The following is a 12982-nucleotide window of genomic DNA, read 5'->3' as shown; positions in this document are numbered from 1 at the left end:
AAAAATGGAAGTTACTCCATGTGCATTCCGTTTCCGTATGTCCGTATTTCCGTTCAGCAAAAAAATAGAACATGTCCTGTTATTGTCCGCATTACGGACAAGGATAGCACTGTTCTATTAGGGGCCGGCTGTTCCGTTCCGCAAAATACGGAATGCACTTGGACGTCATCCGTATTTTTTGCGGACCACAAAATACATACGGTCGTGTTCATGAACCCTATCTCTCTATCTATCTATTATCCATTGACTTGTATTACCTTTGTAAAGATAAAATCTGTCGTCTGTATATGAAGATGAATGCATAGGACGAGAACCCCCTGAAGCTTGTGCCCCCTTATCACTACATGGGGGAGGTCAGGTCGGCTGCCGCTGAATCCCCCCCCCCCCTAAGTGAGGGGTGTCAGGGCTCCGGGACAGCTGTGTGACCCCCTGCATGGCGCTCCTGTGACTCCACCGTCTGTGTGATCATAACCTAAGTATGGCGGTATGTAAACATATATTTAGCACATGTAACAGAGATGTCTCTGCAGCGATGTAACCTGAGGAGCCATGAGGGGGGCTCCGCAGAGTGGGGGGTGCCAGGCAGTGCTGCTGTCAGCGAGCTTGTTGGCTGAGACGACCCCAATACTCTCAATACAAACAAAAACCGAATTTTATGACATGGTCACTGTCCAGGCGACAGCATGGACCCCCATCTACTAATAACTGTACAGTGTGTGTGACCGCAGGTGGAGCAGACTTTATTGCAGAGCACACTGGTATCCGTGGTCAGTGTCGGGCAGAGTGGCACCTGCCGCTAGTTATCAGTGAGGAGGATCCATAGCTGGAGCTGGGCCAGCAGACAGCGGAAAAGACCCTGAGATCCGACAGGGTGGTGACAGACCGCCGCCTCTGCCCGGGACCTGCTCTGGACTGCTGTCACTGGCCGGCCCGTCACCGGTGACATCTCCTGTGCAGTATAGAGACCGTCCTGTCACCGGTGACATCTCCTGTGCAGTATAGAGACCGTCCTGTCACCGGTGACATCCTCCTGTGCAGTATAGAGACCGTCCTGTCACCGGTGACATCTCCTGTGCAGTATAGAGACCGTCCTGTCACCGGTGACATCTCCTGTGCAGTATAGAGACCGTCCTGTCACCGGTGACATCTCCTGTGCAGTATAGAGACCGTCCTGTCACCGGTGACATCTCCTGTGCAGTATAGAGACCGTCCTGTCACCGGTGACATCCTCCTGTGCAGTATAGAGATCGTCCTGTCACCGGTGACATCTCCTGTGCAGTATAGAGACCGTCCTGTCACCGGTGACATCTCCTGTGCAGTATAGAGACCGTCCTGTCACCGGTGACATCCTCCTGTGCAGTATAGAGACCGTCCTGTCACCGGTGACATCCTCCTGTGCAGTATAGAGACCGTCCTGTCACCGGTGACATCCTCCTGTGCAGTATAGAGACCGTCCTGTCACCGGTGACATCCTCCTGTGCAGTATAGAGACCGTCCTGTCACCGGTGACATCCTCCTGTGCAGTATAGAGACCGTCCTGTCACCGGTGACATCCTCCTGTGCAGTATAGAGACAGTCCTGTCACTAGTGACATCCTCCTGTGGAGTATAGAGACAGTCCTGTCACTAGTGACAACCTCCTGTGGAGTATAGAGACCGTCCTGTCACTAGTGACAACCTCCTGTGGAGTATAGAGACCGTCCTGTCACTAGTGACAACCTCCTGTGGAGTATAGAGACCGTCCTGTCACTAGTGACACCTCCTGTGGAGTATAGAGACCGTCCTGTCACTAGTGACAACCTCCTGTGCAGTATAGAGACCGTCCTGTCACCGGTGACATCCTCCTGTGCAGTATAGAGACCGTCCTGTCACCGGTGACATCCTCCTGTGCAGTATAGAGACCGTCCTGTCACCGGTGACATCCTCCTGTGCAGTATAGAGACCGTCCTGTCACCGGTGACATCTCCTGTGCAGTATAGAGACCGTCCTGTCACCGGTGACATCTCCTGTGCAGTATAGAGACCGTCCTGTCACCGGTGACATCTCCTGTGCAGTATAGAGACCGTCCTGTCACCGGTGACATCTCCTGTGCAGTATAGAGACCGTCCTGTCACCGGTGACATCTCCTGTGCAGTATAGAGACCGTCCTGTCACCGGTGACATCTCCTGTGCAGTATAGAGACCGTCCTGTCACCGGTGACATCTCCTGTGCAGTATAGAGACCGTCCTGTCACCGGTGACATCTCCTGTGCAGTATAGAGACCGTCCTGTCACCGGTGACATCTCCTGTGCGGGGCCGTAGCTAAAGGCTCATAGACCCCGGTGCAGGAGTTCAGCTTGGGGCCCCCGGTCCCTCAGGGCTTTGTGGCCAGGGGCAGGAAGCACATAGCCTTTGTGTTTGCCCGAGGTAAAAATTGAAACGCCCCCCCCCCCCCCCATACCAAATTCTTGACCTAACCCCTTCCCTCCAGCCAGAGGTGTAGCTGGACCAGCATGCACTTTCTATAATACCGGTGTCTTATGCACCACAAGGGTCTTTGGGCCCCTCAGGCTCCTGGGCCCGGTAGCGACTGCTACCTCTGCACCCCCTATAGCTCTGCCCCTGCTCCTGTGGAGTATGGAGACCGTCCTGTCACTGACGCTTGTACATTTGCAGTCGGGGGTGGGTGCGGGTGCTCTGTATATTTTAGGATTAGTGGAATATGTTACCATAAAGTGACAACGAGAAAGGTCCATAAAAGTCACCCTGGGATTGACCCCCATTTTGCAGGCTCTTGGTGTCATGTCTGTCACCTGCTTTGGAGATTCCTGGACCATGCAGGAAGCGTCTAATTATAGGGCAGACATCTCCTGGTGGCCAGCTGTAATCATGAGCGACGGGCGATGAGTGCCCGCTGATCAGTCATGTCTGTGTACGCCCGGGGTCACCGCCCATGACATTAGGAGAATTCATCAGTGGGATGTCAATAAAAACATTCTCCTTATGAGAGGAGGTAGGTGTTCTATGGTCTCTGTCTAAGAAGAGGTAGGTGTTCTATGGTCTCTGTCTAAGAAGAGGTAGGTGTTCTATGGTCTCTGTCTAGGAAGAGGTAGGTGTTCTATGGTCTCTGTCTAAGAAGAGGTAGGTGTTCTATGGTCTCTGTCTAAGAAGAGGTAAGTGTTCTTATGGTCTCTGTCTAAGAAGAGGTAAGTGTTCTATGGTCTCTGTCTAAGAAGAGGTAAGTGTTCTATGGTCTCTGTCTAAATAGAGGTAGGTGTTCTTATGATCTCTGTAAGAAGAGGTATGTGTTCTTTGGTTTCTGTCTAAAGAGAGGTAGGTGTTTTATAGTCTTTGTCTAAGAAGAGGTAGGTGTTCTATGGTCTTTGTCTAAGAAGTAGATTTTCTTATGGTCTCTGTCTAAGAAGAGGTAGGTGCTCTATGGTCTCTGTCTAAATAGAGGTAGGTGTTCTTATGATCTCTGTAAGAAGAGGTATGTGTTCTTTGGTTTCTGTCTAAAGAGAGGTAGGTGTTTTATAGTCTTTGTCTAAGAAGAGGTAGGTGTTCTATGGTCTTTGTCTAAGAAGTAGATGTTCTTATGGTCTCTGTCTAAGAAGAGGTAGGTGCTCTTATGGTCTCTTCATGCAAAGAGGTAGGTGTTTTTATGGTCCATGTATAATAAATAGATGTTCTTATGGTCTGTATATCAGATAAGGTAGTGGTCTTTATGGTCTCTGTTTAAGAAAAGGTAGGTGTTATGATCTCTGTATAAGAGGTAGGTGTATTATGGTCTCTGTGTATAAGAAGAGGTAGATGTTCTAATAGTCTCTTTATATAAGAAGAGATGAGTGTTTCTTTATAAGAAGAGGTAGGTGGTCTTATGGTCTCTGTATCAGATAAAGTAGTAGTCTTTATGGTCTCTGTATACAAAGAGGTAGGTGTTCTTATGATCTCTGAAAAAGAAGAGGTACTGTAGGTGTTCTATGGTCTCTGTCTAAGAAGAGGTAGGTGTTCTTGTGTTTTCTACATATAAGAAGAGGTAGGTGTTCTTGTATTTTCTACATATAAGAAGAGGTAGGTGTTCTTGTGTTTTCTACATATAAGAAGAGGTAGGTGTTCTTGTGGTGTCTGTCTAAGAACAGGTAGGTGTTCTTATGGTCTCTGTGTGTAAGAAAGGGTAGGTGTATTATGGTCTCGCTCTGTCTAAGAAGAGGTAGGTGTTCCTATGGTCTCTGTATCAGATAAGGTAGTAGCCTCTGTATTAGGCCTCATGCACACGGCCATTGTGCGGCCGTTCCGTGAATTGGGGACCACAATTTGCGATCCCCAATGCACAGGCAACATCCATGCGGCGGCTGGGACGGATTGAGACCTATTCAACTTGAAAGGGTCCGTGATCCGTCCGCACCGCAAAAAAAAGTTCTATCTTTTTGCGGTGCGGAGGCACGGACAGAAACCCCTGTAGTTCTTCTGTGGGGTTCCGTGCCTCTGTTTCGCACCGCAGCTCCGGATTGCGGTCCCATTCAAGTGAATGGTTCCCCGAACCGTGATGCGGGGAGCACACATCCGGTGCCGGCATATTGCGGACCCGCTGTTTGCGGGCCACAATACTGCCACGGCTGGGCAACGGTCGTGTGTGGGATGCCTAAGAAGAAGCAGGTGTTCTTATTTTCTCTGTAAGGCTACATTCACACGACCGTATGTGTTTTGCAGTCCGCAAATTCGAATCAACAAAAAAAAGGGATGACGTCCGTATGGCATCCGTTTTTTTTTTTTTTGCGGATCCATTGTAACAATCCCTATCCTTGTCCGCAAAACAGACTAGAATAGGACATCTTCTATTTTTTTTGCGGGGCTACGGAACGGACATACGGATGCGGACAGCACACGGTGCTTTTGAGGACCCATTGAAATGAATGGGTTCTCATTCAATCCGCGGAACGGACACGGAAGCAAAATACGTTTGTGTGAATGTAGCCTTAGGAGAAGTAGATATTCTAATAGTCCATGTATATAAGGTGTTTTTATCGTCTTTGTATATAAAAAGAGGTAGGTGTTCTTGTGGTCTCGGTGTAAGAAAAGGTCTCTGTATAAGAAAAGGAAAAGGTAGGTGTTTTTATGTAGTCTGTATATAAAAACAGGTAGGTGTTCTTATGGTTTCTGCATATAAGAAGAGGTAGGTATTTTAATAGTCTTTTTATATAGGAAGTGGTAGATGTTTTTATGGTCTCTGTACAAGTAGAGGTAGGTGTTATTATGGTCTCCATATAAGACAAGATGAGGTGAATGTGTGGTCTTCATATAAGAAGAGGTAGGTGTTCTTCATATAAGAAGAGGTAGGTGTTCTAATGGTTTCTGTATATAAGAAGAGAGGTAGGTATTGTTATGGTCTGTCTCTCTATAAGAAGAGGTCGGTGTTGTCATTATATGTACTATGAAGATGATGTCCTCACCTTCACCTGCTTTCCTCCAGTGATCCACAGCTGGTCATAATGTCTCACAAGAAAGTCTCCTCCAACAAGAAGGCTTCCAAGAAGAAGAGCGTGGAGCCCTCTGTGGCAGCCAGAGGTTACTACACGGACTCCCTTGGCTTCATGGCCATGGACAGCAACGTCCCGGGCCTGTCCAATGTCATCCTCCAGAAGCTGAACATGAAGAGCTTCGAGGAATACAGGTGCTCCTATTTCCTTCTTCTACGATTTCTGCTAGCTTTCATGCAAAGTTATTGTATTTCTCTCCTGTCCTCCTTCTGGCCTTTAGTGGTCATCACGCCTTTCTTCTCTGGCCAGGTCTGCAGTTGAAGGCAGTGATCTAGCTGCAAACTTTGGCATTCGGACATATGCTGAGATGTTTCAGAAGATGGAAGATACCTACAAGTTCTGTGCTCAGTGCAAAAAGCTGCCGTCTCGACTTCCCGATCCCCGTGCCATGAGACGCTGTAAGAGGTAACTTCCAGGAAGAGGTCTCCTTGTCACCTGCCTGTCTTCAGGCGTGTAGAGATAAGCTTACCGGAGACATAGTAGAGACAGCCACTTTAGGAACAAACACAAAGTGCCATGGGTTCATGGTTGAAATCTAAGAGGTTTACAATAGTTTATTACCCATGTTCCTTCAGTTTTTGCACCCGTCCTCATGTGTTCTCTTCACCCCATGTTGCAGGGATGTCCTGGTATTGTGGGGCAGCTTAGTAAGTGTGTGGTCCCAAATCTCCTCTAATCTCCTAGAGATTACCAGTGAACTGTCCACACTATATATAAATAATCAGGAATCTCACACTCGGGGTCTCCATAATAATTCCCCCCATAGTGACATCTTCTACAGTCACCATCTTAGGAATTAGAATATCAATACAGCTCGGCCCTGGAAAAAGTACAGACTACTGCTAGGAATGCCCCTTATGAAGGCCTGTTTACGGGACAGTCCAGCAAAAAATAGGTCTGTTGGCACTTATGTTTAGAACATCTTAAGGATGTAGATAATGAGGTAGATGGTGACATCTTATCATGGCTTGACACTCCATATCTTGGCCATAATTTTGAATACATTTTCCTTCTTAAAAGGTCAGTAGACATAATTTTCCAAAAAGATCTCATCCTTCATTCCATCTGTTTCTTCCTCCTAGGTGTCAGAATATTTACTATTGTTCTTCAGAATGTCAGAGGGAGAACTGGCCAGTCCATAAAAAGTTCTGCAGGAAACTGAAGGTGGCTGCGATCGACAGGCTTGTTGAGTGGCTGGTATTCACAGGTAGCCATAGCTCGAAGCTCACCCTATTTCTGGTGCTTTTTGATTATACATTGCTGATCATATATATTGACATGTGGACACCGTAGACTGATGGTCTCTAACTTGTGGCTTTCTTAAAAGTTGGGAATAGGAAAGTACAGCTCCCAGCATGCCATGACAGCCTGGGAGTTGTAGCTTCCCACCAGCTGGAGGTTGGTGACCTCTGTTGTAGACCATTGATTGACCATGCTATACCTTTCCCATAGGTGACATCCCTTTTCCCACATCTCCATGGACCAAGTCAACAGCAGATGTAAAGACATGGGAAGATTGGTTTACTATGCAGGAAAATGTGGAAGAAAAACTAGACGCCATCATCGCCAGCCGCTATATGGGAATCCTTTGGTCCAATGCCGGAAAACCGAAACCAGAAAACAGTGAAATCCGAGAGTCTGTCAAACGATTGACCACTGATTTCTTCACCAGGCCAATGACCATTGGTTTTGGTATTGATACCTTTCATATTGACCCTTACAATGGACCGGTCACTGTCCATGTGGTTGGGGCTTCTCACATAGAAACCTTAAATATTAGAGCCACCGACTACGATGAGCTTGCCAAGATGTTTCCAGGAAACCAGGGCCTGGAAGTCGTCATGATCGGACCTGAAGTGGTGGACAGTCCTGTGATGATCCCTCCACTGACTGCGTATGGACCACGTGGTAAAGTGTACGTGAGCAGTTACAAGGGCCTGTATCATGTCTTCTGGGAAACACTGGTGGAGAACGAACGAGCGGCCAGACCTGACCTCGTGGTGGGATTCCATCCAGGTATATGTCACATCAAGCTTGACAACCTGTCCCGTTACTCGATCCTTCACAACCAAGACCTATTTTCTTCTTTTGCCATACTTGGAATTGTGAAGATCCTAAACTTTGATCCTGTATAGATGCGATCCATAGTTAGCTCAGACATGAATTATCGAGAACCTGACAGGACTGACCTTCTCTAGTCAGATGAGGTGCCAGGTTACCTCACAGCCCAGAGTTTTAAGAATCCTATGCATTTACAATCCTTGTAGTCTTGGAGCTGTGAATCTCTTGTGAAGCTTTTTAATCTGCCCTTCAGCTGCCAAGAATGGTGGTCTCACTGCAGGCAGTAGCTACAAAAAGACTGGAAAAGTTCATACTTTCCATGAGCTACAGAAATCCAGGGACAGCTGAGGAGAGCACAAGAATAGACAGGTGCAGTAAAGCCAGCACTAAACCACAGGGCCTGTCATTGTAGAGGAGAGACCTGTCGAGCAGGGAGCAAGGGGGGGCAAAAGGAGACCAGACTGTGGACGCACCACCCTGATACCAGCAGGTCCTACTGGGCGGGTGGTGGAGTCTTGAACATTGTGACAGGTGAAAAAAGTATGGAAAACGGGACTGTAAATTGTGGATCCTGTGGAAGTGGGGTCCACATGAATACCACAGGAACAGGACTTGTTCCAAATTTTCATAATTTTTTTGGCCATGCCCAATTTTTTTTTTTTTATTATTATTATAATTATTTTTTTTTTTATTAATTTTAATTTTTGAAAATGTTTGGCCAATTTTAAGGCCAAGAAGCAGCCACGAAGGTATTGATAGCCCCCATCTCGTATAATAATCATTCCTCACCATTATCAAGATCTCTGCTTGCTGTCAGTGAATAAAATTACTGATTACCCCCATAATCCTTGCCGATCAGAGACATCACTAACACCGGCGCCTACCCGGTCACAGAGTATCAGAATTCCCTCTTGGTCCTATGTCAGGATGGAAAACCCCTTTAAAAATACAGACCTGCGACCCAAAGCCTCTGCTGTGTAGTGTGCTCAACAACCTCCATCGAGGTCAGTCAGTGTGGAGGCCATATTGCCGCACTGGATTTTAGGAGGTTATTTCATTGTGGAGGATGTCTGCATTACAGTGATTCATGACCCAGAACCGTAAATTTGCAAATTTAAGAATTTGTGATCTCCAGTCATTAAATATTTACTTGATTGCGAAAATCGGCAATGTAATATATTCGCGATAAAAATTTGCAATTAGAATATTTGCGATCAACACTATTCGCGAATACAAATATATAGCACTATATTCTAAATATTCGCGAATTCTCAAAGTGGCGATATTCGCGATAAAAATTTGTGATTCGAATATTCGCGCTCAGCACAAGTTATGAGTGACACAGCAACCAACCGGACTCGAGCTAAAATCAGTTAAAGGGAACCTGTCACCGGGATTTTGTGTATAGAGCTGGGGACATGGGTTTCTAGATCGCCGCTAGCACATCCGCAATATCCAGTCCCCATAGCTCTGTGTGCTTTTATTGTGTAAAAAAAACGATTTTATACATATGCAAATTAACCTGAGACGAGTCCTGTCCCTGACTCATCTCACCTAAAGGACTCATCTCGGGTTAATTTGCATATGTATCAAATCGGTTTTTTTACACAATAAAAGCACACAGAGCTATGGGGACTGGATATTGCGGATGTGCTAGCGGCGATCTAGAAACCCATGTCCCCAGCTCTATACACAAAATCCCGGTGACAGGTTCCCTTTAAGGAGGAACTACACACCTAAAAGCTGCGACCTGATTAGCCAGTGTGGGTAACAATTTTTTGCCAAATTTGCCCATGAAAAGGAGCAGAGGGTGGGAACATCTGAATCCCAAGACTTTTAGGCCCAGGAATGCCCCCAAAACAGCCTGGTATTGCACCTTGTCTCTCCTTATGAGGTTCTTGTTAAAGTAGTAGGCCTTAACTTTTTTAGAGCAGTGGTGCACCCCAATGGGAAATACGTCCAGAGAGTCGGGGTCTGCAGTAAACCAGTGTGCTTCTTTACTGGAGGAACTCAAGTGCAAAACAACACAGGCAGTGCACTGAGCTGGCTTCTAAAGTCTCTTCCGTGACAGAAGACGGTTTTGTGCTGAGGAAAGGCGTGGGTTTGCTGTGCCTCACTCTCTCAGAAAGCTAGCTCCCTGGCCAAAGTCTGGTGGCCCCGATTGTAAGGCTCAGTCGCCTGGATGGCTTTCTGGTCAATGGGCTGGTAACCCTGGGTCTGTGGCTCCCCATCTCTGCGCCTTCTTCTGGTCTCTCATGCAGTCTGGCTGAGTCTCTCCTACCAAGCACTAGTCTCTATCTGCAGACAACAAAGTTGTCTAAGGCTTCGTTCACATCACCATTCAGCCTTTCCGTTCTGTTCCGTTTAGGAGCAGGAGAACGGAAAGGACGGATTCGGCACAAAACTGGGCCAAACGGAGCCTAAGGACCCCGTAGACTATAATGGGGTCCGTTAGGTTTCTGCTCAGAGAAAGATTTTTGAAGTGGAGACAAATGTCCTGCGCGCACTACTTTTGTCTCCGCTCCAAAATCATCTTCTGAGTGGAAACCTAACGGACCTCATTATAGTCTATGGGGTCCTTAGGATCCGTTCGGCTCAGGTATGTGACGAATCCGTCCTTTCCGTTCTCCTGCTCCTAAATGGAGCAAGAGAACGGAAAGGCTGAATGGTGATGTGAACGAAGCCTGACTGCTCTCCTTCTATACAGAACCTTCTAGTGGGAGGGGTGGAGTGGAGAAGCACAGCCTAAACAGATGCAATGTTACAATTTCTGTGTGTCATAAACTTGTATAGAGCTTCAGTGCAAGTCTATGGGAACGAATAAGCAGTCTTTTCAGACATAAAGGAAAAACCTGTATAGGGGCTCACCCAGTTGTTCTCACGGATATGGTGCTCTTGCCAATTTGACTCACCCCGTCAAAATAGGGAGATAAATATAGTAGAGAATAAGGCAGGCGCTCTACTTATGGGATCACTCAGAGAACAAGTCCCAAAATATGTCCCAAAATGTTTTAATCCTTATCAACAGAAAAATAACATAAAAGCAAAAAACTACAGATAAATACTATAAAATATGAAGACAATGGTGATATTAGGTCAACAGAGAATGGATTTGGGTCTTGTCACCCATACAGTTGTAGAAGATCACCGCAGTCGATTACTTCCCAGTGTGATCTATAGTTAGTTCCAATAGTCGGCTCTGCTTATGGAAAGTAATATCCCCCTTGGAAGCCGTCCCCTGTTAGTTCCTTCAGCTGATGGGATATTGTGTCCATTATACCTTGCAAAGTTCAACCTTAGGGCTCGTTCACATTGCGGTCCGCGATCCGTCCATTCCACAAAAAGATAGAGCAAGTTCTACCTTTTTGCGGTGCTGAGGCATGGAATGGAACCCCAGAAAGCACTCCGTTCCGGAAGCACGGGGTCCGGGAATTACAAACAGCAAGTACCCGGAGTAGAGGCTGTGCCAGCTACGGGAGAGAAGTAATACAAGTCAGTATACTGACCACCACGTGGGACGCCACGAGCGGTGGATGCCAGTAGCTGACATCAACATATATTATCAAGTGCTGCGAGATAGGGCTGTGTAAACGATTGTTACTTATAAGGGCTCATTCACACGAACGTGTGATGCCCATTGCCGTATTGCGGACCGCATTTGCGGATCCGCAATACACGGGCACTGTTCCGCGTGCATTCACTTCAATGGGTCTGCAAATCCCGAGATGCGGAACGGAACACTACGGAGTGCTTTCTGGGCTTCCGTTCCATGCCGCTGCGTAACGGACGGATCACGGACTCATTCAAGTGAATGGGTCTGTGATCCCCATGCGGCTGCCCCACAAATGGTGCCCCGTGCATTGCGGACCGCAATTTGCGCGAACAAGCCCTAAGGTTGAACTTTGCAAGGTATAATGCAGTATAAGTGCGCACAAATCACAGTGCAAGTTAACCCTTCAAAGTGCAATAAAGTAGTGCGTAGTAGCAATGAGGGCAAATATCCCCAAATGTCCATAGTCCAAAATCGGCACCGCGCGCCCCAGTCAGGATGGAGACGGACGGTGACTTTAGACCCGATGCTTCCATCTCTCTCCTCCGTTTCCAGGATTTCACGCCTCGCACGGTCTCGCCGAGGGCTGGCTCCCAACTCTGCTGCTCCTGCGAGACTACAACATCCCTACGCTATTCACCATGTACAGGTAAGTGCTGCGGCTATCAGGGCATGCTGGGAGTTGTAGTTTTACAAAAGCTTAAAGTTGGGGAGCGCTGGTCCATAACCTCTGCCTTGTGGTCCCTTTCGCAGCGAGCAAGAGCTGAAGTATTCCCTGCAGATCCTCGCCGAGCTGGACGCTCGGGTCCTGGGCGCCGGACCCTTTCCATTCTCTTCCCTGAAGCCAGAACAGGTGCAGTCGGACCCCAACAAGCCCCCCGTGAGCAGCAACGCCTATTACCTACTCTTCAGGGGCACAACGTGGTTTGGTTCCGAGACCAACATGGGGGAGCTGGAGGAGGACGACTAGGACGGAGCGTCAGATTATCGGGTGTCAGTGAGACGCTAGTACGAGAGCTGCATTACTGGTAGACGGCAAACACCTTGAAGGAGACTTAATAGGTAAAAGGACACCTGTTCTTAAAGGGGAAGGTCCCCCAAGATGTTTGTGGGGTCCGCTCGCTGCCTACATTACCTGCAGGGATGATGATCATAGATAACTGATATTCACACAATTCCTGTTGGAGATTATTATAATAAATACCGAAGCATTGTGTAATATTATAGAAATATACCGTAATATCGGAGATATAGTCAGATTTTGTGAAGTACCAGAAATGACCACTAGATGGAGATATATATTAGGATTCAGTGTATGGTGTATCACAGGATGAGGTGGTAATCAGTGCTTGAGTGTTCCTGACAGTAACAGATCACTAATGTGTTATAAAACGTTACTGCCAGTAGTGGAAACTCACACCGCCTCATAGCCCTTCATGTAGAAGCTATGCCATATTATTTTTCTTGCACTTATATTCCTGTACATAGGAGCAGTATTATAGTAGTTATATTCTTGTACATAGGAGCAGTATTATAGTAGTTATATTCCTGTACATAGGAGCAGTATTATAGTAGTTATATTCCTGTACATAGGAGGCAGTATTATAGTAGGTATATTCTTGTACATAGGAGCAGTATTATAGTAGTTATATTCCTGTACATAGGAGCAGTATTATAGTAGTTATATTCTTGTACATAGGAGGCAGTATTATAGTAGTTATATTCCTGTACATAGGAGGCAGTATTATAGTAGGTATATTCTTGTATATAGGAGCAGTATTATAGTAGTTATATTCCTGTACATAGGAGCAGTATTATAGTAGTTATATTCTTGTACATAGGAGCAGTATTATAG

General features: G+C 46.7%; 2 protein-coding genes across 2 annotated transcripts in view; one reads left to right on the top strand and one right to left on the bottom strand.

The window, feature by feature from the left end:
• Window positions 1-5444, bottom strand: part of CFAP70 (cilia and flagella associated protein 70) — a 50715-nt gene extending 45271 nt beyond the window's left edge. The window contains exon 1 of the mRNA XM_044304009.1: window positions 5430-5444. The gene's annotated coding sequence lies outside the window, so the exon portion shown is untranslated. The remainder of the gene's footprint in view (window positions 1-5429) is intronic.
• Window positions 2844-12653, top strand: MSS51 (MSS51 mitochondrial translational activator). Its single transcript, XM_044304013.1, has 7 exons — window positions 2844-2992; window positions 5450-5650; window positions 5766-5921; window positions 6599-6723; window positions 6969-7532; window positions 11683-11776; window positions 11881-12653. The coding sequence occupies exons 2-7, from the start codon at window positions 5469-5471 to the stop codon at window positions 12095-12097; spliced, it is 1338 nt and encodes a 445-aa protein (XP_044159948.1). The 5' UTR covers window positions 2844-2992; window positions 5450-5468; the 3' UTR covers window positions 12098-12653.
• Window positions 12654-12982: the final 329 nt, after the last annotated feature.

The sequence above is a fragment of the Bufo gargarizans genome, chromosome 8 (assembly GCF_014858855.1).
Source record: "Bufo gargarizans isolate SCDJY-AF-19 chromosome 8, ASM1485885v1, whole genome shotgun sequence".
In the NCBI taxonomy this organism is placed as follows: Eukaryota; Metazoa; Chordata; class Amphibia; order Anura; family Bufonidae; genus Bufo; species Bufo gargarizans.
This window is presented reverse-complemented; position numbering and strand designations above follow the sequence as displayed.

What these genes read in the sequence shown, in the direction of transcription:
- MSS51 (XM_044304013.1), top strand. Translation starts at nt 5,469, where the DNA reads ATGTCTCACAAGAAAGTCTCCTCCAACAAGAAGGCTTCCAAGAAGAAG. An exon ending in AAGAGCTTCGAGGAATACAG is followed by an intron (nt 5,651 to 5,765) that starts GTGCTCCTATTT and finishes TTCTCTGGCCAG; the next exon opens with GTCTGCAGTTGAAGGCAGTG. An exon ending in CGTGGTGGGATTCCATCCAG is followed by an intron (nt 7,533 to 11,682) that starts GTATATGTCACA and finishes CTCCGTTTCCAG; the next exon opens with GATTTCACGCCTCGCACGGT.